General features: G+C 36.2%; 1 protein-coding gene across 4 annotated transcripts in view; it reads left to right on the forward strand.

The window, feature by feature from the left end:
• The window catches only part of drosha (drosha ribonuclease III), a 69,559-nt gene that overhangs the window by 7,244 nt on the left and 40,412 nt on the right, over positions 1 to 21,903 (forward strand). For 2 of the 4 annotated variants that reach the window (XM_015354794.2, XM_015354795.2), the window contains exons 8-23: positions 67 to 153; positions 247 to 333; positions 2,612 to 2,683; positions 3,042 to 3,123; positions 3,634 to 3,708; positions 4,428 to 4,597; positions 4,986 to 5,110; positions 7,451 to 7,550; positions 8,880 to 8,987; positions 9,417 to 9,524; positions 11,079 to 11,217; positions 13,090 to 13,150; positions 13,663 to 13,728; positions 14,709 to 14,768; positions 16,964 to 17,063; positions 18,618 to 18,720. In XM_015354794.2, coding sequence (XP_015210280.2) covers positions 67 to 153; positions 247 to 333; positions 2,612 to 2,683; positions 3,042 to 3,123; positions 3,634 to 3,708; positions 4,428 to 4,597; positions 4,986 to 5,110; positions 7,451 to 7,550; positions 8,880 to 8,987; positions 9,417 to 9,524; positions 11,079 to 11,217; positions 13,090 to 13,150; positions 13,663 to 13,728; positions 14,709 to 14,768; positions 16,964 to 17,063; positions 18,618 to 18,720 — 1,543 coding nt within the window. The remainder of the gene's footprint in view (positions 1 to 66; positions 154 to 246; positions 334 to 2,611; positions 2,684 to 3,041; positions 3,124 to 3,633; positions 3,709 to 4,427; positions 4,598 to 4,985; positions 5,111 to 7,450; positions 7,551 to 8,879; positions 8,988 to 9,416; positions 9,525 to 11,078; positions 11,218 to 13,089; positions 13,151 to 13,662; positions 13,729 to 14,708; positions 14,769 to 16,963; positions 17,064 to 18,617; positions 18,721 to 21,903) is intronic. The other 2 variants (XM_015354796.2, XM_015354797.2) reach the window with 1 other exon arrangement.

Raw genomic sequence — 21,903 nt, forward strand, 5'->3', positions numbered from 1 at the left:
CTTTACAATCCGTGTTGTAATGAACCTGAAAAGAACTGTTTGTGTTGAACTGTTTGTCTTTTTTAGCACGTTAAAGCATGTCGCCCGATGACCAACAACTCAGGAAAACTGTTTCACTACAGAATTACAGTGTCCCCACCTACCAACTTCTTAGTAAGTACTTCTGGAAGTTAATACAAAAGTGCATACGTTGTTTGTAAATTGTTTCTTGTCTGTTAACTGGATTCTCATCATTGGTCTTTTTAGACCGACAGACCAACTGTGATTGAATATGACGATCATGAATACCTCTTTGAAGGATTTTCTTTGTTTTCACACACTTCTCTTACCAATGTAAGTATTAGAATAATTGATCCTACTGAATGTTCTGGATTCCAATAATTGTATTTTCAAGTGTATTAAGCATTATTTATTATGAATGATTTTCTGTTGAAGGCTTCATTGTTTATTTGTGTTATAGCCTGCTCTGTAACAAAAGAAGAAAGTTACTTTTTTCTTTGTACTAGTAAAGATCACAGTAGAGGACATCTCCAAACACAGAGGTCACTCCCAGTCCAGTCTTCATTCTGAAGGAGCAATAGTTGGAAAAAGTGTGAACATCTTATTACCCTTTCTTGCTTTTGACTAGTGCTTGGAGTCTTTAATTGGAAGTCAGAACAAACATAAAATAAGTAGCTGGAAGATGGGGGAAAAAAAGAACCATAGCATAGAAACTCAGCATAAGATCAGCCAAAAAAGGTATTTGAAATTTATGACAGAAACAATTCTGCGAACAGTCAAAGTAAACCCTAAATCATCTATCAGTGAAAGTATTTTCCGGAGTACATGGTTGGAAGGTATGAGATTTCACAGTTCATGGAAGACTGAGATGGCAGAATTAAATAGGCTGTACTGTAAAACTCTCATCAGTACAAAAATCAGAATGTCTACATTAGAATTTGCACAGAACAAAAGATTAAAAGGGGCAGTTTTAGGGACAGTTGAAAAGTTATTTTTTTACTAAAGTGATGTACATTTTCAAGTGTGGAGAAAAAAAAGGAAACGTAGATGCTCTAGACATTACCAAATCATCTGTGAAGCATGGCAGTGGTAATAATATTATAAAAATGGTAACAAATGAGAGGTGACCATTTGGCCAATCTGACTCATTTGGTAGTTGTAGCATAAATGCTGTTAATTCATAAAAAGTGCAAGGCTCTATGGTTTGATTTCCATAACACTATGAACCATATAAAAGTTTAATTCTAAATTTGTTTTTCTCCATCGCAACACATTTTGCCAGACAATTCAAAGGAACACAAAACCCACAAACACATTTGAACTTTTTGAATGAATTTGGTAGCTCAGTAAGGTTTTCCTGTCTGATCTGCTGATGACTGATTTATCTTTGGCATTCCAGCCCCGGGCTGTGGTTGTACCAGGCTGTTCGCTCTGGTATCCAAGCATTTATCTTGTATAAATGTATAATGTATACATGTATAAATGATGGAGGGACACTTGGCCTACATGTTGAGCAGGCGGGTGCAATAAATATGACTGTACCAGTTGAAACTGAATAAAAAATGATGACCTTTAGAGAGAATGCTTTTTTATTGATAACATGGTGGAATCTGTAATAGGGGAATGTCTCTTGGATTTATGCTACCATGTAGAGAAAAAGAGTACTAAACACAAACGTGCAGAACCAAGATTTTCCATAGACTTTGTAAGCTCTGCAGCCTTAATCATTACCACATGTAATGGCCTGCGTATTGTTATTGTTTTGTGTTTTTTCTGTGCTGATTTATTCCTAAATGCCAATACACTATTCTGCTTAACTAAGTCAGTATTTAGCGTAAACTGCCGTAGATATTCTTATCATATGGGTGAACTGCACAACAGGGTCACATAAGATTATTAATTGCACTAGCAGGTGCTTGTTTGCCGAGTTCTGGGTTGTAGACCTGCTGTATTTGACATCTTTTTTTTTTCCCCGAAAGCCTCCCAGAAGCTTCCAGGCTATTGTGGCGCCACAAAGCAAATATGCAGTTAATGCGCCATTATAGAGAATAATGCTGCAGGGTTTAAAGAATACAAGTGGAAGAATAGAAATGGGAAATCAATGCCTGCCTAAGCTTGACCAAACGGATGGGGTTATAAAGGGTTTAAGAGCAAGAGTATAAATGATTTAATCAGGATTTTATCTCAAAAATAATTCTTTGAGGATTAAGTAGCTTATCAAAGGATAATTCACACTCTTGGAATGGGATGTGCATAAGTAACAGAATTAGAAATGGATCAACAAGCTCAGCATTGGGAATTTGAGGCAGTGTGTAATTTACAAGTTCGATGCAGAACACGAGAGCTAGCACAGCGACTTTCGCCCTCCAACTCCCCAAATCCGTTTTCTCTGATAACAAAGAACAAGAAATGTAATGGTGCGATTAAACAGGCAGGAGCCGACTTAATCTTTTAAAACGACTAAACTTGTTTAATGTTTAGAAAAGTCCCAGTGAAGGTGCTTGGCAAATCATGTTTTCAGCTTTTATGAGTTTCTATTCAATGTTAACTCTGTCAATAATACTTAGCCATATCATTTGAGGCATTTAAAGTGCTCGTCTTTTATCCGCAGATTCCGTTATGCAGAGTGATCCGTTTTAACATAGACTACACCATCCATTTTATTGAAGAGATGGCACCTGAGGTAAGACTTTTTTGTTTAACAGTGCCTTTTATGCTACAGTACTGTAATTTGTACTTCATGGAGTTAACGCACTTCCAGCTTGTGGTGTGAGTTTAGAAGAACAGTAGAAATGAATTCCGGGTATGAATTGTAATTGTTATTGTGGTATTGGCAAGCTCAGCTGTGGTACCATTGCCTTTTGTACTGTACCGACACTCATCACATCTCCATCACTACTCAGAGTTGTTCCTTACAGCCCTGATTGCAAATATCACCTTGTTTTGATTATATGTAGCAGTTTAATTTATTGAAGGAAGCATACTACTGGGAAGCTCATGTAAATGTCATCTGAACTCTGTCATTATTACTTTGGTTTCAGAATTACTGTGTGAAAGGTCTGGAGCTGTTTTCTTCATATTTGTTTAAAGACATACTTGAGCTATATGACTGGAACCTCAAAGGTATGGATTGTTTTTCTTGCATTTAAAAGTTGGTAACAACCAACATTCTGTACAAAATATGTTTTTAATGGAAATAACTACTGAAAATTACCTTTCATAAAACCTTGCCTGTATTTTCTTTATTTGTCTTTAAAAATTACTCAAACTTTTAGTTTATTCTTTTTAGGTTTTCACCATAGGACAAGCAGTTCTGGTGAATTTTTGTATAAATGCATATTAGAGCAAAGCTACTACATATTTAGGGGGATGGATGAAATACCCTGAAACTTAAAATTATACAAATTCAGTGAGCAATCATTTTGTAATATCAGTTCAGCAAATGTAGCCTGCATATTTGATAATTACATTTTTTAAAACTTTGATGTTTGAATCATTAAGAAGCCCCATATCTATTTTTCTCATTTTTAAAATTGTTACAATTTCACATTATACAATTTTTAAAAATTATTACATACATTTCCTGTGAGCTAAGCAAAGCAAATGTCCTTAAACACTTTATTGTTTGTTCAGGTCCTGAAAGTGATACTGATTCTCCCACCTGTCCAAAATTTCATTTCATGCCCCGTTTTGTGAGATTTCTTCCAGGTGAGCACTTCCTATAAACATCCTTTTATTCCATCTATCCATTTCTAACCGCTTCATCCTGGCCTATCCTGGCAAATAATGGGCACAAGGCGGAATACACCCTGGACAAGATGCCAGTTCATATGCACAGATACAAATGCACACACACTCGCATCAGGGCCAAGTTTCCTGGGAGCCAATTAACTTACCATTGTTTAAAATTGTTTAGTTTGTTGTGTGATGCATTTTCGAAGAAATACTGCCCTCATGTGGTCAAAATGTGTTACTCTACCTTATGAAGTTAAATTTTGTTAAAAGTACCTACATTCGTGGCTTTAATGTTTTAGTATTTTCTTATTTTTTCATTTGATAGTTTTATTTTGTAAAACTGGCATTTTAGGGATAATAAATAAACAAATATTACAATAATTGTATTTTAATAAATAAAATTAAAAAAGGCCAGTGCATTAAGAATCAAGCATACACTGATTTCTGTTCCGTGTCTAAGCTTGCTGTCTCAGATCTAGACATAACGGATTTGACTTGCGTTGGGGATGCAGTACGTATTGCAATCCATGACTGCTTTCTTGGGGATCACTGTAGATGTGTCTCCAGCATTTGGGTCATGGGCAACTTGATACAAGCGTGGAAGGTGAACTAGAAAGGGTGATGTACCGAGTATTAGTTTCATTTTCAGAACCGGTTGCAAATGTGGTGACAAACTCTCTGCTTGCGTACAGATGGGGGTAAAGAGGTGCTGTCAATGCACCAGGTGCTGTTGTATCTGCTGAGAAGTAACAAGCCGCTGGTGCCCGAGGAAGAGATTGCCAACATGCTGCAGTGGGAGGAACTAGACTGGCAGAAATACGCAGAAGAGTGCAAAGGAATGATTGTTACCAACCCTGGGATGGTAAGGGCTGTCTGTGAAAAGTTGTCTAGCTTCAGGTTTTCTTGCCCCGTTGTGGAGATGTCTAGATTTACAGCACCTTGAAGTACCTTCATGTTCTTTCATAAAGGACAGTCTTTCATTGTCCTTCATTTCATCTTTCATAAAGGAAAATCAGTCTTTTGTCAATTTCTTTATTTTTAGTTATCAAATAGTGTTGCAAAATGTCCAGTTGATTTTTCACCAGGAATGTTGAAATATTTACTAGTCTCAGTAAAAATATTCGGTTACATTTAAGTATAGTAATCGGCTTTTTTCACCTGTTCGGGACTTTCTTGTGTTTTTTAAAAGGTTGGGAAGATTAAAGAATATTTTCAGTTGTACTTGGTATTAAGTAATGGATGTTTTTCAGAAGCCCAGTTCAGTTCGGATTGACCAGTTGGACCGGGAGCAGTTTAACCCAGACGTTATCACCTTCCCAATCATTGTACACTTTGGGATAAGACCTGCACAGCTGAGTTATGCAGGAGATCCACAGTACGTCAGTCATTTATTTATATTATCATCTCATTTTCCTAGTGAGGGTTTTGCACAGAAAATATTATTTAAACTGGATTTCTGGTAATGCCTGAAACCAACATACCATTTGCATAACTGTTGTGATAGATTTTACTATTTCCATGGAGTGTTGTGGTTCATGATCTCGGTATAGTTTGCTTTTTATCGTAGCACTTTTCCTTATTTGCATTGGTAATGGTTTTACACACTTTTTGTTTCATTGTTATGCTTAATAATAATTATTATTATTATTATGCCTTAAAGGAAGGTGAAGTTTTGATCACCCTGTAATATACATTATGAATGTTAAAATAATGTGGGGGGGGGGGGTGTCTTTTGACAATGACTCTCTGAACGAATTACCTTAAACCTCTCCTGTTGTGTACTGGATAATGTACCCTGACCATGTTTAACTACACTTAAAGGTGATTTAATGGTTTTAATCAAACAACCTCTCTTTCTGTGGCAAACAAATCAAAAACTGCTCAGAACAAATTCCTGTACGAATTTTGAAATTATTAGCAGGTAACGGACATTTCTGTCTGCTGTATTGAAATAATTAAATTTTAGCTACTTTAATTACATATCATATTATAGACCTAACTAAAAAAAATTTGGGAATGGGAAGGAAAGAACATAACTTCAAATTGTTGTTTGTAAATATATGGCACTATGAGTAACCGTGAATTCTAGGCTCAGTAGAAACCATCATCAATAATATTCACTCCTGCTCATCAATGATATTCACTCCTACTTCTGAAGGGTTGCATTTCACTAGGTATTGTAGGAAACCTATAATACAAAACGATTAAAGATCCTGGTCACAGTTGTGATATAGACCAATTAAGTGGAAAACTGAGTCAGAGTCATTAAAAGTCCAAGGTGAAAACACAGCAGCCCTCCAGGACCTAGAGTATATATCTGTGCCTTGGGCAATGTCAGATGCAAAACTGCAGAGGATTGCTTTTCCTGCAATAAATGCAGAATCTACTATGGAACTGAAAAAAAATGCTGACAAAATTGGTTTCAGAAGTAGTTCTAAAGCTGCTAAAGAAGGCAGAAAAAAAGTCGTTTGAAATCCTTAAAAGGTTTGTTTTTAAGTTGAGGTAAGGCTGTAGTAATCTGATAATCACACAAGTAAGCCTCCTTATTTATTATCCTATAATGAGTTTCCAATATTAAGTCCTTAATTGGTCCTTTTCCTAGGTTAATGAAGCCTTTTGGGGCAATGAAATGTTCAGTCACAAAAACATTGGCCATTTTGGTCAAAACATTGGAGAAAATAGACTATACAAACAACTTTTAAAATATTAATTTTTGATTGTAAAGTAAGTTAGATGTTTTATGACAAGTTTGTGTTTTGTAACAAAATACTGATGTACGCTAAAAATACTAGTTAAAAAAACGTACAGTTAGTTTTTTATTTATTAAAAACAATTGTAAAGCTTTGCCATGGAAAAAGCCTTTTGTTGCAAAATAGCCATATTTAGATTATTTTCTTAATCAGTGCTATAAACTTCCTACAGTTGTTCCAGGATTACAGGATTTTGAATTGAAATTCACTAGGGACAAGCTGGCACAAGTTGTTAATTTTTTTTCCCCCTAACTCTGGATAATCTGACACTGCAGAAGAAACTAAATAATAAGAAAAATAACTAATGAGTGGTTTTCAGTTTTGGGGATCAAAATTTGCTCTGGAGTTCTTTTAACTTAATTTATTTACTCAATTTATCCAATGTCATGGAAGACACACTGGATTAAGGCTGGAACCAGGTACCAGGGCTGGAAGCTTCTGTAAAGTGTATTGTCCAATTGCTACAATAAAATGTTTTCCTCCAGTTGAAATATATTATCACGGCAATTTAGGAAAACTCAGAGAGTCTTCCTGTGCTCCTCTTGTAATGTTGATGACAAAAAGGCTTTCTATCAGCTTCAGAGATCCATCAGCTTTAACAATCTAGTGCCAGGCATATTTATGTATTTTAAAATAGTCCTTTATGATGAAATAGGTCTATAAATTGGACATAAAAGAGCTCTTGATGTCCTTTCTGATTTTATAGCAGTTATTCTCAAGTCTGTCTTTCCTTGCATCACAAGAGGAAATAATTACATAGATAGAAGGCTCCCTTGTCATTTAAGGAAAGTGCATTTGTATAGTATCTCATTTTCTTTATTTAAAAAGCCATCCTTAAGGATTTTGTATATACCTATTTATCATAAGGCATCTGAAGGAACCAATATGCAGATTGTTTCCAAAGCTTGAAATTGAGCACAGAAAAATGTTGGCATCTCAAAACATTCAATCGTGCTTTATTTCAGGTATCAGAAATTGTGGAAGAGCTACGTGAAACTTCGGCATCTGCTGGCCAACAGTCCCAAAGTCAAGCAGGTTGACAAGCAGAAGCTAACACAAAGAGAGGTATTTTTAATGTTCACAGCACAGATAACGATGTATAAATCTGCGTGTAACTACTTAAGAGTGCATAATAAAAATCCTCTTGCGTTATCCAGTACTGTATGTATGTTTCATCAGACCCTTTGGACTTCCTAATCCTCAGCTTTAATAAATGCTCAGCATCCTCTCTCTGACTCTGGCTCAAGTTTGCTGCAGCCCAGTCAATTACTGGATTTTTCTGTGGGGTTAAAATTTCAACTGCTGCAAGCAATGGTACTATAAAGGCAATACAGAGCTTGACACGCAGGCTGTCAGAAAGTAAATCACTCCAGCTAAAATGAGTAATTTATGCCCTTGTGCAAGGGCATCAGCTATAAGAGGACTCATGAGATGTGTGCTTTTGGTCTGCCTGTGTGTCATATTAACATTTCACAGCAAAGAGGTATACAAGTCATATTACCCAGTTCTCATCTAGGTGTCCGTTTTTATCATCTGTATTGATTTACTGTATTGAAGTACTCCGTCTGAGAGAATGTGGAGCTTTGTGGCCGGAAGCAAGATGTGAAGAAGGAAGATGAGACTGAATTTCATAAATTAAAAATCAGCTGGTCTTTTGGATCTCTGTGAGAGAAAAGTTCTTAAGCATGGTCCAGAGCTTTGATTCTGCCAAAGGGGGAAAAAAAAGTATTGAGGCGCACGAAAGCCCAGAGAGCCTTTAGGGTTGTCTGTGAAGATGTCATAAGTGGCATAATTCACAAGACAGGAAGCAAGTGAGGTGGACATTCAAATTCCTCTCAACTACTATATAAAGTCTATATAATACTTTTAAAGCTTTCAGGTGTAAGCATTTTCCATGTTAGGCTTACTCTTGGAATCTGTATAACCTGTAACAAACCCTGGGGTCCCGAATCAAATAAGATGGCAACCAGGTGAGAAAATACAAAATATGAATCCCGTTAGAAGTCTATTTCTGAGCTGCTGCACCTGTTGAATTGAAGCTTAATGGGTATCATCTACAACTAATTCAGCTGAAAAGCTGGTGCCATAATGTTGATGCCCACTCTGGCATAATCAGCTGCCTTCTGAAACACAGCCAGTAATGCAGACTGCTCCTGCTCACCAACAGCTAGGCCACTTGTGCTTCTAATTGTATGCATAATGCAGTTTTGACTTTCGATAATGCTCACACGACTACTGCCTGTGCACGCGATATAAAAATTGAACGGTAATTACAATCTTTTTCATTTTTGTGCTTTTTTCTCCTGCGTCCCAATTTGTCTTTGCTGTTGTCTGACACCTGTAAGGGGAGAATCCCTTCTGGCTTTAACCAGTGATCAATTATTCACATTGTAGGAAGCTCTTCAGAAGATCAGACAAAAGAACACTATGCGCCGTGAGGTGACTGTGGAGCTCAGTAGCCAAGGTTTCTGGAAAACAGGCATCCGCTCTGATGTCTGCCAGGTAGTGAGAGAGCTTCTGCTGTGTTTGGCTCTGCGGTGCTTCATTGAATTACAAAGGACATAAGTCATTTTTTTTTGTAGCCGGAGATGTAAAGTCCAATTTGTGATGGAAACCACACTAAAGGCTCCATGTTAAAATAACTTGTCAAACTGTGTTTTAAAAAAAAAGACATCAGTTTTATAATTAATCGAAAGCTCAGAGGTAGGAAACTAATTAAAGCTAGTATATGTAAATATGTAAATGTATTTTGGCTTAATTTTTAGACTCGGGTGATTAAGGAGCAGACCAAATTGTTTTTTTTTTACCCCACAGGATACCAAACTTATCCTGTCAATTCAGTTTGTGGCTTTTTGCTTGACATTTCTCAGTGAATCATGATCTGTAGTTGATTTTGTAATGTCTTGTACTCTTTCTTTTTTCTGCCAACAGCATGCTATGATGTTGCCAGTCCTTACACATCACATTCGTTACCACCAGTGCCTCATGCACCTGGACAAGCTGATAGGATATGTGTTCAAAGAACGGTGTCTTTTGCAGGTAAAAGAGTCCAAAGATAGGTCTTGAGTGGTTTAGGAAAGTGTCACTTGAATATGATGCATAACTTAAATGTCATCACCCCACCCCCCACCCCAAACAGGGGACCTCGTAGAAAAGACATTTCATTGCCAGCAACTACTGCTGCTGCACACTGTATTGTTGTGCATTTGATCAATAAACTTTGATTGATTGAAGTGTTAGTGTTAGCTTTAAGCATTAACAAGGGAGCCTTTTTAACCTTCAGCTTGCTTTCTGAATTTTTCTCACCTTGCATAGTTGCATATTCTTAAGATTACTGACCTTCAGACGTATTGCACGGTTTTGTTTCTCTCATGTTGCAATGCTCAAGAATTTCGGATAGCTTAATGATAATTTCAAAGATCTAATACCAATGATTTTTAATTCAGCAGTTTTGGTACGACATAATCTTGCAGGTTTTATCTAGTTGAATACCAGGCTGTTCATTACCCTCTGTTAGCTATTCAAAACTGGCAATAGGCTTTTTAAATAAAATTCAAAACCACATTATTGTGTTAAATGTGTTGTGGGAAAAATATACTAATTAAAAATAAAATCCTATTTACATATTTGTACATTGTACTTGTACATTATAGATGATTAAGGAATGTCTCTGATTATAACACCTGATTCAGTTGCTCTAGTTTAAAGTAAAGGAAACATGCATTTGGGATGTAGGTATGTCTAATATACCTGTATAATGTTAATGTAAATCCAAAAACATTCATATAAAAGTGTCATTATTTTAAATAACATTTGCAATTATGTCGTATAGACTGTTAATATATCTGTTACTTTTTATTTTTCTTCCATACAGAGTTAAGACAAAAGTTATGTTTTTAATTTCTTTCACATAGGGTAAAAATGCATTAAACCAAATATCTGAATGTAATATTTATGGACTTGCATAGACATGGTTAAAAATAAGCAAGAAAAAAAGATTGGGTTTAATGTTATCACAGTCTAAAAAAGAGATCAAGATTTTCTCATCGTAAAAGAATCCTTTTAAAGATTTTATGTCGACTTTGCTGGTTGCCGCAATGTATTAAATACCCCACCTTAAAGGGGAAAAGAGATCTCAAACCTTTTTAATAATTCAGCTATTCAATTTCACTGTGCTTTTTTTATTTTAGTTGGTGCCAGACAGCATATTTCTATATTACATTGAGAATTTCAACAGAACCACTTCATTTAGGCATTAGTCTTTTTCACTTCCAATTATGTGTATCTGTATTCACATAAGCATATATACATCATATACATAATGTAAATGTTATATCAATTTTTTCAATCAAATTAAATCAATTTGTATTCTAGATGTCTATATTTGTCATATAGCCTTTTATTTTCAATCAAACAGTCTTCAAAATTAGTTTTCATCTTTTGCAAATAAAACAATTCTGTTAACAAAGTATATACCCGCTAAAAGTATACAATATTTTGCATAATGTTTTAATATGAATGGCACCACTATCAATTGGAGGCACAGCTGTTTTTATGTAGTTCTTTTGTTGATAAGCTGCTCTTCATCTACAGTTGGCAATGACTCACCCTAGTCACCACTTGAATTTTGGAATGAACCCAGACCATGCCAGGAACTCATTATCTAACTGTGGTATCAGACAACCTAAATACGGAGACAGAAAAGTACACCACATGTACATGAGAAAAAAAGGTATGTGCTGTAAAATTACATATTTTTTTACTGTTGTTGGTCAATTCCAATCTTTAAGAACTGGGACCATCAGGTGTTGCTGTTATTTTTAATTAATTTGTTTTTACACTACAATTATTTTTTAAATTATTATTTACCAGTGGTTGTCTTCCTTTTCTGCAGTATTTGTTCTAAGGACCTATGCAGTGTAAAATATTTATTACACCTAAGAAAATGCAATTGGAAAGCAGGCAAAAAAATTCAGCTTCACCTCACTAGGGTTACAGAAACAGTAGGGGAAACGGGGCATTATTTAGGGGTTCATGTGAGCTCTCAATGGAATTACGTTTTATAGTTTTGTGTTGACAGTGCTAAAGTAACATTGGCAACCCATCACAAAGTCACAAATCCCCTCTGAGTCTAAAAAAAGTATACAAAAGTGTTGGGAGTGCTTTGACCAAGGTCAAAACTGCTTGTTTTGTAAGCGATTTGTATTTGTAATCGTTATGAGAAATCTAGCTCATCAAGTGATGTCATGGCCTGGGAATTCTGAAAATTCAATGATTCTATATTTGTATAGAATGTATTTATATATTATAAAATAACTAAAAATATAAAAATAAATTTATAGTCAGTTCTATATTTCATTAGAATTCATTATAATTATAAACAGAACATATAAATATATATTCTAGATATCTATTGTAGCTGTTGCTTGTTCATAGAACTCTAACACGTTGAGCATTACCCTTATATTGAGTGACTACAATGCTAATTTAAATCAAGTGTTTGGGATTTCACCTTCGTTCATGTGCTGTACACGTATTTATTTTCTTGTGGAGTATTATTAAACAGGGTTCATAAAAGAGCGTGCAGTCACCACGAGCAAAATTACAGTGCTTTTATGGTGAATGACAAGCTGCACTTATTCTATAATTCATGAAAGGTGAGGTAGACCCCTTTTTGAGATTGCTGTTTACATGTAATGATTAACTGCTGCATATTAGTGCAATAGAGGTACCTCATTGAATTGATCAAATAAATTACTCAGGTTATTTTGAAGTAATGATTCTGAACAACTTCTATATACATAATGTCATATGCAAACTCAAATGATAGAATGTGTAATTAATAACACTGACAAGCTTTCAAACTATATTGGCTTTTATACGCCAATGGACAAAAACACTCAGGTGTAATGGATTTAAGCAAAAATATTAACCTTTTTAGCAGTTTGGTGTAACTGACACCTTTCAATTATGCAGTGGTACATTTTTATGTTGTGTCCATATTACAGTGAAAGTAGAACACGAACAACCAGTGATTTACTTTTAGTGTAGTGTGATAGGGTTGCACTGCTAACTGTGAAATACATTTAAGTTCCTCCTTGGTTCATTTTCCTTTCAGGAAGGTGAGATGACTCATTGGATTTTTGCTTCGTGGGGAGAGATAGTTTTGTAATAGAATGGCGTAATATATGTATTCTGTATTTTAATCAGAGTAGTATCATAAAAATGCAAGTCATCTCTTCCTAAATTAATTGAGTGACCATAAAATTGACACTTCCCACATAAAAGTGTTTTATTGCTAATCTTATGCTGCAGAAACCAGCTGGTGAAAGGTTGCCAGTCACAGTACCTGCTGTTGATGACATTGGCAAGTTGTTGAATTTTCGTTTTGCTTCAGTGCATACTGAGTTTATACCTATTGTCTGTGCCTAGATCTGTACCGAGTATCAATTGGCTAGAACTGCTATTTTCCTCCCCCGTTAAGTTTACATAGCCTTATTCTTTTCAAGTGGTATTCACACCAGTTGGCTACTGTCATAAGCCGTTGGCCCTCAGAAGATTCAGATCGCAAAAAGTATTAATTCATCTTTGTTTAATTCACTAGGTATCAACACCTTGATAAACATAATGTCAAGGCTTGGCCAGGATGATCCCTCACCTTCAAGGTAATATTTTTGTGTTGTTATATGAGTATAAAATCATATGGGGAATGCTAAAATGTTTTCTTAACATTGACAAATAGTTACAGAATTTCTAAGAAAGGGTCATAACTAAGTCCTTGTTGTTAGTGAACATGACATCTTTGCAAAGTAATTTTAGGAATTTCCTGTCTTTTCTTTTCCGTTTTTGCAGTGCAAGACTTGTTGAAAAATACCTCTTTTAGGAACAAAATTATATTGAGAATTGTGAGTTCCAAAATAATGATAAATCATTATGTGGCAGTAAATATGACCATTTCTGGCTTTTCATTGATTTCTGTAATTCAGGCATGTAACAGGACAACATATTCCTAGGTTATAACAATTGTTAATGTCTCAGTTCTTCTGTTCATTAAAGTTTTTTAAGCTAAAAAGTTCAATTCTGTGAAACTGACTTTCAAGATATCAGCTCGTATGGAGCGGCCTTTTACTGCAGGGCTGTAATCCCGAGTTGCTAGTCATGCCTATTTGTCTGGCAGAGGAGAAGATAGAATGGGTGTTAAGATCAAGAAAAACGGCAATGGAGAAATCAGAAGATTTCTGAAGTAGGTCAGATTTTGAATGGTTGGATATGAGGTGGGTGGCACAGTGGTGTGGTGAATAGTACTGCTGCCCCACAGCACTTGGGTCTTGGGTTTGGTTACAAACTGGGGTGCCTTCTGTCTTGAGTCTGCATGGTCTCCACTTGGGTTTTTGCCAGTGTGCTGGTTTCTTCCTGTCTTCCTAGCACATGCTACCAGGATTCATTGGTGTCTTAATTTGTGCCCTGTTATGGACTGGAATCCTGTTCATTGTGTGGTCCCCCCTTGCACCCTGGGCTTTTGGGATGGGATCAGGGTTACAGTGATCCCTGTCAGGGGAAGGAGGCTTTTGAATGCTGGAGCATGAGGTGATGTGATTGGAATAAATTAGGAGGAATGCCTAGGCTTGTGCCTAGGAGGAAGTATCTTGAGAACCAGTTTGAATGTAAATATGGACAATATATGGGTCCCAGTGCTGGTACTTGGGGATCACCTGTTCAGTGAGGGCAAGACATTTCTAGATATTTACAAAAGGAAGAAATCTGTACTGTTTTATTTGGAAGGAATAATTAAAGAGGTAGAAAGGGAACCAAACAAGAACCACCCAGGGCCTGAGATACCTAGCTCAGAGAGAGGATAGGAAATTGGTGTGGTCTAGCAGTGAAGGACAATTAGAATAGAGCGACAGAATATTGGAAAATCTCAATCCCACCTTCTATCCAGTACTTTTAGTACGAGTACTGGTTTGCCAAGATCCTTGCCAGGCTAAGACAGTTAAAAGCATTCGTTTATAAAGATACGTGTAAATGACAAAGTTTGTTTTAAGAAGGATTGGATAGTACAACATTAAACTAAATGAATCCTCAACATATGGAACTTGTTGCAATTATAATTACATGTTCATTGAAGCTTGTTGTTTGAGAACAAGCTTCAAAACCTAAAATGGTGTAAGTACCTGATATCAGCAGTATTGTGCACTTAAGGACGTTTTTGTTATCTTACAGAATAAACCATAACGAGCGCCTGGAGTTTCTTGGTGATGCAGTTGTTGAGTTTTTAACAAGGTAAGTTTTGAGATTTTGATGAATGCCAGGTATGACTTGTAGGAGAACGATATTGGAACTTTTCTGTCCTTATCCATCTGCTTTTTCAGTACACTGAAGTACCACCCTTGTCTACAAGTAATTAGATTGAGGTTTCCAGCGCTTGCGTTGATTTGTGAAGAAATAGTGTGCTTCACTTGAAACTATCTTAGATCAATAAAAATGCCTTGTGTTTTAGTTTGACACAGGAGATCATTTGCAGAACGCATGCCAAAATTAAAGACAGGTGCAGGCTGCTTTGTAAACTTTTGAAAATATTTACACCTTGTCTGTGCCTCCAATTACAGATAGCCAGATACAACAAGCCTTCCTTACTGCCTTATTTAATGTTGTGCTGCTGTACAGTCCATATTTTTAACAGAAACAGAGTGAGTTTAAGGAGAGAGTATGAACGAGAGCAGTAGCCCACACCAGCACTATTGCTCTTTATTTTTCATAAAGACTAAATCACGAAGCGCTGATTAAATGGAGAACAGTGAGCAAGTATGCGCATGTGCAAACGGTCCTCTTAATAAGACAGTGAAAATGGATCAGTTACCAGGATTCTGAATAAACAACTGTTACCAGATGGATGAAAATATTAACTGGGCATTATGAAATTGGAGCATGCCTGGTATGGTTAAGCAGATCAGGCTTCATGTATTTCAGCAAGCAAAAAAAAACTTGTCCATTCCAAAGTAATAACTAATTCACTTTGTGTGAGATAGAAATTGCTGATGATTAGCAGTGGGAGCAATATGCTGAATTTGGGAAATCAGACCACCATGCTTTTCCAACACTTATAGAGCCATATTAAATCCAAAAAAGGTGAGGCCAAATTCAGAACTTTTTTAAAAAAACAGTGCTGATCTGTTTTCCTGATGTGAGCTGTGAGATGAAGGGAAAACAATTTATTAAACTATTATTTAAACTAACATGACATGGAGCTGTTGCTGTGATTGCTTTATTATTGCAAGGGGATGGGCGGAATAAAAAGGAGAAAAAATAAAGTGGTAAGAACTCTGGACCCTTGCCCAGAAGGTGCTTTTCCCTTGACTGGACACTTGGATGATCAGAGCTACAGTATATGAGCAGTGCTGGGTTCCAGAGTTGCCGGAACTGGCCTCCCAATCAGGGAGGGAGTCGCATATCTCCGAGTCCATTCCTGAACTCCTCCATCTGATTCACACCATGAAATGTGGGATAAAATCTGCTCTGATGAGTTGCTTTGCTAGATGAATTGACTTCTCTTGCTTTTCTTTTGTTATTAGAATGTGTGAAAAAAAGGTTTGATGCCCACCCCTAGCCGAGAACCTCTGCAGTAGATCATGTGAAAGGCTGTTCACTGCTCGGTCGTGTCTCTTCATCTTAGGCTTTGATCTGACAGCTGCTCTCAATAACCTTTCCTTGCCATTCCTAGAAATGATAAACATGGATATGCAATAATAAAATAGATTTTTCTGAGCAGCATGAGAAAGGAAAAAAAAAGGTTGCTCTTTTTGTGCATTTGATGGAGGCGAAGCTAAAGGGGAAGCCCTTTAATAATTGCGGAACGGAACAGCGTGTAAAACAATTTAAAAGATATCAAATCTCCCAATGTGTTCAGAATGTTATGTGGAGCTAGAATAAAATATTTATTTATGCAGTACATTTTGAAGTATAAATTTTTAATCAGCAAAAACAAGGTACCGGCCCTTATCCTTCAGAAAAGCAAATAACCGTGAATTTTGTTCGCCTTTGAAATGAATGCTTTAAAACTATTTGGAAAGAAGCCAAGCACAGGTATGCCAGTAGTGTACTATTGCCTTTTCTGTACGGATGCCTTCTCAAGTAGAATGTGGAACATCTTTCTCTTTGTTTTACTTCATTGGGAAAAAAGGATTAAAAAATGCTAGGTGGTTTTGTACTCAGTCTTACCTCATTTTGACAACACAGGCATTTTCTATCACGATTTACAGAATATAATATTAATGTATCAGTTTTTTATTTAATTGTCACTCTCTTCAATGTCATAATCTGTAATGTTTTGTATAATTTCACATTAAAGTTCTTTTCTAAACGAAGTAATTGATTAAAGACAGCCAGGGGATGTATTTTACCACAAAAGAAAATCCAAATTGGAGAGCAGGATATAAACAGGTATGATCCTGATATGTATTTTGTGTTTGGATTCACAGTGTTCATCTGTATTATTTGTTCCCTAACCTTGAAGAAGGGGGTTTAGCTACATATCGAACGGCTATTGTTCAGAATCAGCACCTCGCCATGCTAGCCAAGGTTGGTGAAGTGCATACTGTTGTTTTATAATTCATATGTATGCATCATGTCAATACTAATATCTAAAATATAAACTGTAACTTATAAACCCCAAAATATCATTTAAACTACTAGCGGTGGTGATTTGCTTATGCATTCATTGTCAGAGAATTGGAGCGGTACTGTATATTACTGGAGAGTATAAAAGAAGGAACAACCCTAATGCCAAATAAAAATATATATATATTAAAAAATAAGAACATGTGTCTCCTATTGTCAGGAATGAAAATAAACTACCCAGAGCTACTGGAAGAAGATTAACATTTATCATCAAATACAGTATTCATGCAAGATTGCTGATTTTCTGTTCCAAAACTCTCACAGAGCCTGGACAATCTTCCTGTTTTACCGATCTCTGAGTCCTGAACCCCAAGTATATTCAGTGGAGGTTTAGCATGTAGGGCCTTCACAGCATAACTAATTTTTGCTCTAATTTAGCAAAAAAAAAGCTGTTGTTGCACAAGCAGCAGGAAGCCATGTGTTTGTCGCGTTAGCACGTACCTCCAACAATCTCTGGTTGTTCTCTCGATAAGTGGGGCTTATTGGTTCTTTTCTATGTTATTCTTCCTTGATTTTCACTGGTTAATTCACTTCATATCCTGCATCCAATCAACTTTGCCACTAAGTGTGTGATTTAAGTCTTTTGCAGCAGTCAGAAGCACTCAAGTATATCATGGTCAGCCATGAATGATCAATTAAAAATTATGCCAAAAGCATTTAAGATGTTTTCACAATCTGTGTACTACTTGATTTTCTAAAATACAGCATGCAAAAATCCATCACATCTGAGCTTGGATAGCTTTATTAATAAAGTATTTTAACAGAGAAAAATATAAGTATTTGAAAATATTGTTATTCATTGTATTCTGTCTCTGTATAAGATGTTGTAGGTGAATTAGGATAACAGGTCTTTAGTGACTACAACCCTTGACTGTGCCTGTTAACTGAGCTGGTCCACAGTCTCTTATAATGCCATGTGCACAAGCATATGCTTGTAGTAATATGATGAAAGTTAATTATATTTAAAATATAACTCCCTAGAAACAGCTTTTCCCATTCTGTTTTAAATTGTAGGGATATTACTCAAATTAATGGGCTGGTATTTTCTCAGGGAGCCTGCATCAAAGACTACATTTTAAAACAATTAACTTGTAAATAAAATAAAATTAATCCTATTGTCCTCTATAGAGCACATCATTGGCATTACATGTTGTTGGAAATCCTCTTTTTAAAATGTAATACGTTTTTATTCCTGAAGGTCACATGAGTTTTGGCGCCACTTTAGTTTGATAATTACTCCTACCCTCTCTCTGATGATGTCTGTTTTTCAAAATGATGTTGGCGGTCTAGCTCAACCGTGCATGGTAACATCTGTCATTTCCACTAAGACAGACTTAGAGATGTATTTTTATTGTGTTTTGTAAAGACTGCAATTTGAGATCGAGATGGAAGTTCAATTTGATTATGCCGGAAATGATTGTTGTTATACCTCGTTCTCTTGCTTTGATATTGCAGAAGCTGGAGCTCGATCGGTTTATGCTCTATGCTCATGGACCCGATCTGTGTCGGGAATCGGACTTGCGGCATGCAATGGCAAATTGTTTTGAGGCATTAATTGGTAAGTTGTCCGGCATGTGGGGTTATTTATAAAATTCAAAGTGATTTTTAACTATAGTAACCGTTTCTAATGTCACACTTCAGTAAACCAGTAGTTTAAAGACAGACTTGCCCACATCTAATAAAACAGTGGAACAATAAAAAACAAGGTTTGTAATTAAGAAATGCATTCAGTTGTAATGTGCCCATTTTTCCGCATTGAAAACGACAGTATTTAGTATTTTCTTAATTTATGGGGTACCATATGTAGTTTTATGAAGAATTATGATAATATATACATTATTGTATAAAAAAATGAAAGTGCATCCTTTGAAAGTGGAGATATCTTCACATACACACACTAACACAGTAGTATAACTGTTCATAGGGGGTGTTCTGTCACACAGCCCTTTTATGAAAGCAAGAAATCCTGATTTTGATGATAGATTAAAGATTTTGTGCCTTTAGCAGGAATCCAAGCAATCTGTTTATTACCAAGATTTAAAGTCTTTTTCAAGGTAACCAGATGTCAAAGACCAGAACTGCAAAGTTGCGTTGAGAATTTTCTGAATTACAAACTCTTTCACTCTCTCTCTCTTTACTCTCAAGAGTCAAGTTTTTTTTTTTCAGATATTTTTTTCATGAAGTTCACATGGTTAATAACTGCGTCCTGGTACTTAAGGCCTTTTGCTTTAGTGCAGTAAGTGCATTCCTTCGTGTATACATGGTGCAGGAGATTTGTGTGCCCAGGTTACTATGAAAAGTATAAATATTTTTTTAAACTAAGCAGAAATGTCTGATAAGACTTTGATTTTCATTTCCATCCAACATGCATTCCACAGATGCTTTCCATCCCTAATTTCCATGTGCAGTTTATCTGTGGATTAAAGCCTTCTCCAAGCTACTGGGTAGCAGATGGTAATGTTTTGGATGCCATTCTAAGCTTTTCCTATTAGAAAGGCCAGAAAATAAAGGATTATCTCTGATTCACTGGATATCAGATTTTACAGTGTGGTGCAGTCATTGATGTGTAAGCAGTGCTCTTTTATTAATTGCAATATAAGAGGGTGAGCTGTCGTGATTTTTAAAAGAGGTTTGATCTTACTTCAGTTGTTTGTTCTTTGTGTTAAAATTGAAATTCAGTTTTAGTTGTCATTTTTATGGAAAGAAAATTGAACAATTGGAAGTTTGAAAATAATGCATATAATTTGAGTGGCTGCTAGGGGCATAGTCATTGGTATCACATTGCCTAAATCTTGATCATTTCCAACTATGTATATTACTTAAGCCTCATTTTAGGACTGGAATAGTTATGACTCAGACCCTTTTTATATTTTTTTAAAGTTAGACATTAAAATATATGCATTCTTATAATGTAGTAAAATAGTTTCAGTTATAAGCCTACACTCCACACATCTTATGTGCTTTGTGCAGATAAATCAGAGCTTTGTCTGCAGAATGTAAGTAAAATTTGTACTTAAGCTAGTGCTGGGCAATAATTCGATAACGATAATTATCGGGATATAATTTTCCTCGATATAATTTTAACAAACGTTCGATAAATGTTCGATATATATATGTTTATACTTCGTGCATGATATGCGCATGTGCACAAAATGCTGCACGAGTGCGCGTGTGTGTTGCAGACCAAGCAGCTAACGGGGTGGGGTTTACCCACACGGTGGTGGCTGACAGGATTGTAGACACTGAAGCAAATGCAGTGCTGCCAACGACCAGCTCAAAAAGTTGTTAATTTTTACCAATTAACTGTCTGGTTTCTTCAACTTTCACCCGGGAGAAAAAATCTGCCTTTAAACTTGAAATAAATAATTATTTGACATTTATCGTGATAATTATCGATATCGACTTGAATGAAAATTTTTATCGGCATGATGTTTTTGGCCATATCGCCAACCCCTAACTTAAGCCCAGAGACTCATAAATCTGAAGCTTATCCTAGTTTCTGCGATGCTAAGCAGACTGAGAGTGTCCATCACAGGTTTAACCACAGCAGGGCTGGTTGACTTTTACATAAAGTTGCAAGGACTGGTGCGACTTAAGTGAATTGTCAGTTGTCTTGTTTAATTGTCTGCAATGGGGACTTGAAACACCAACCTTCCAGTTGAGAACAGAGATTCCTAACTGCCCTAACTCTATGCTGAAGTAGTTCAAGCAGGTAGCTGCGTCAGCATGCGTAGGCTGCAAAGGAATAAGTAAAGGTAAATTCCATGCCAAAAAGAGAAGAAAAGAAACACAATGTTTCAGCTGTGGAGCCTTGTCCGGGTGTGTGACGCCTTCTAACACGATGCTGTCCTCTATCTGTGGTAGAAGGTGTAATGAAGAATTCATTTTCAAGTCTTAAACTAATATAACATGCCTCCCAAATCAGAAGCACATTAAACAAGGAAGCCGTTCTGTAAATCTTTATCTACTTTTTTAAAACCAAAGTTATAAGAAGTGCTTCATGTCTAAAAGTCTGAAAGAAGTAAATTGGTCATCATGTTTTCATTGAACTCATGAATGTGCATCTGTATCTGCACTGGTACCTTGTGAGAGCACACATACAAGGTCGTTTCATGCACCTGCAATGTGCATTTTGGTCTGACATTGTTTACCTGGAACATGACCTGCTACCACATTACAGCTGCAGTGCGTGATTTCAAAAAGGTTTGACATTTAATTTCAATTTAGTTTTACGTTGTTTCTTGAAATATCCTCAGCAAACATGAGTTGGTAGTAACTGCAGCTCTAGTTTTCATCTGGGCCCTGAATCTCCCTCCTTGTGACTCCTGACCAAAACCTTTCCTGATCACCTTTCTCAGTTCCAGAAGAACTGTTCATTTTGCCTAGGTGGACACAACTTGCCAGACTATCAAGTTTGCTAGCAGAGCGTTAAGTAGCTAAAGGCCATAACTCGTTAGCAGGGTCTAAATAGCTGCACTGCTGTAGTAATTATCTCAGTAATGATAATGACAAGGGTGTAGCCAAGGTAGGCACTCTGTTATGAAACACAAGTAGCCTGTCTGTGTGAAACAGCAGGAGATTTTGTTTCTGTCTTTATCTTTGGCAGCTGTAGAAATAACAAATGTGTGTATAGGCACTGGCTACTTCCTCAGGCCTTGTATAAATTTCAGATAGTGTTTTCCCATGATAAGGCTCCTAAATTTCAGCACTTGGAATTATAAAAGGAAAAATGCAATTTAAC

The sequence above is a fragment of the Lepisosteus oculatus genome, chromosome 6 (assembly GCF_040954835.1).
Source record: "Lepisosteus oculatus isolate fLepOcu1 chromosome 6, fLepOcu1.hap2, whole genome shotgun sequence".
NCBI classification, from domain to species: Eukaryota; Metazoa; Chordata; class Actinopteri; order Semionotiformes; family Lepisosteidae; genus Lepisosteus; species Lepisosteus oculatus.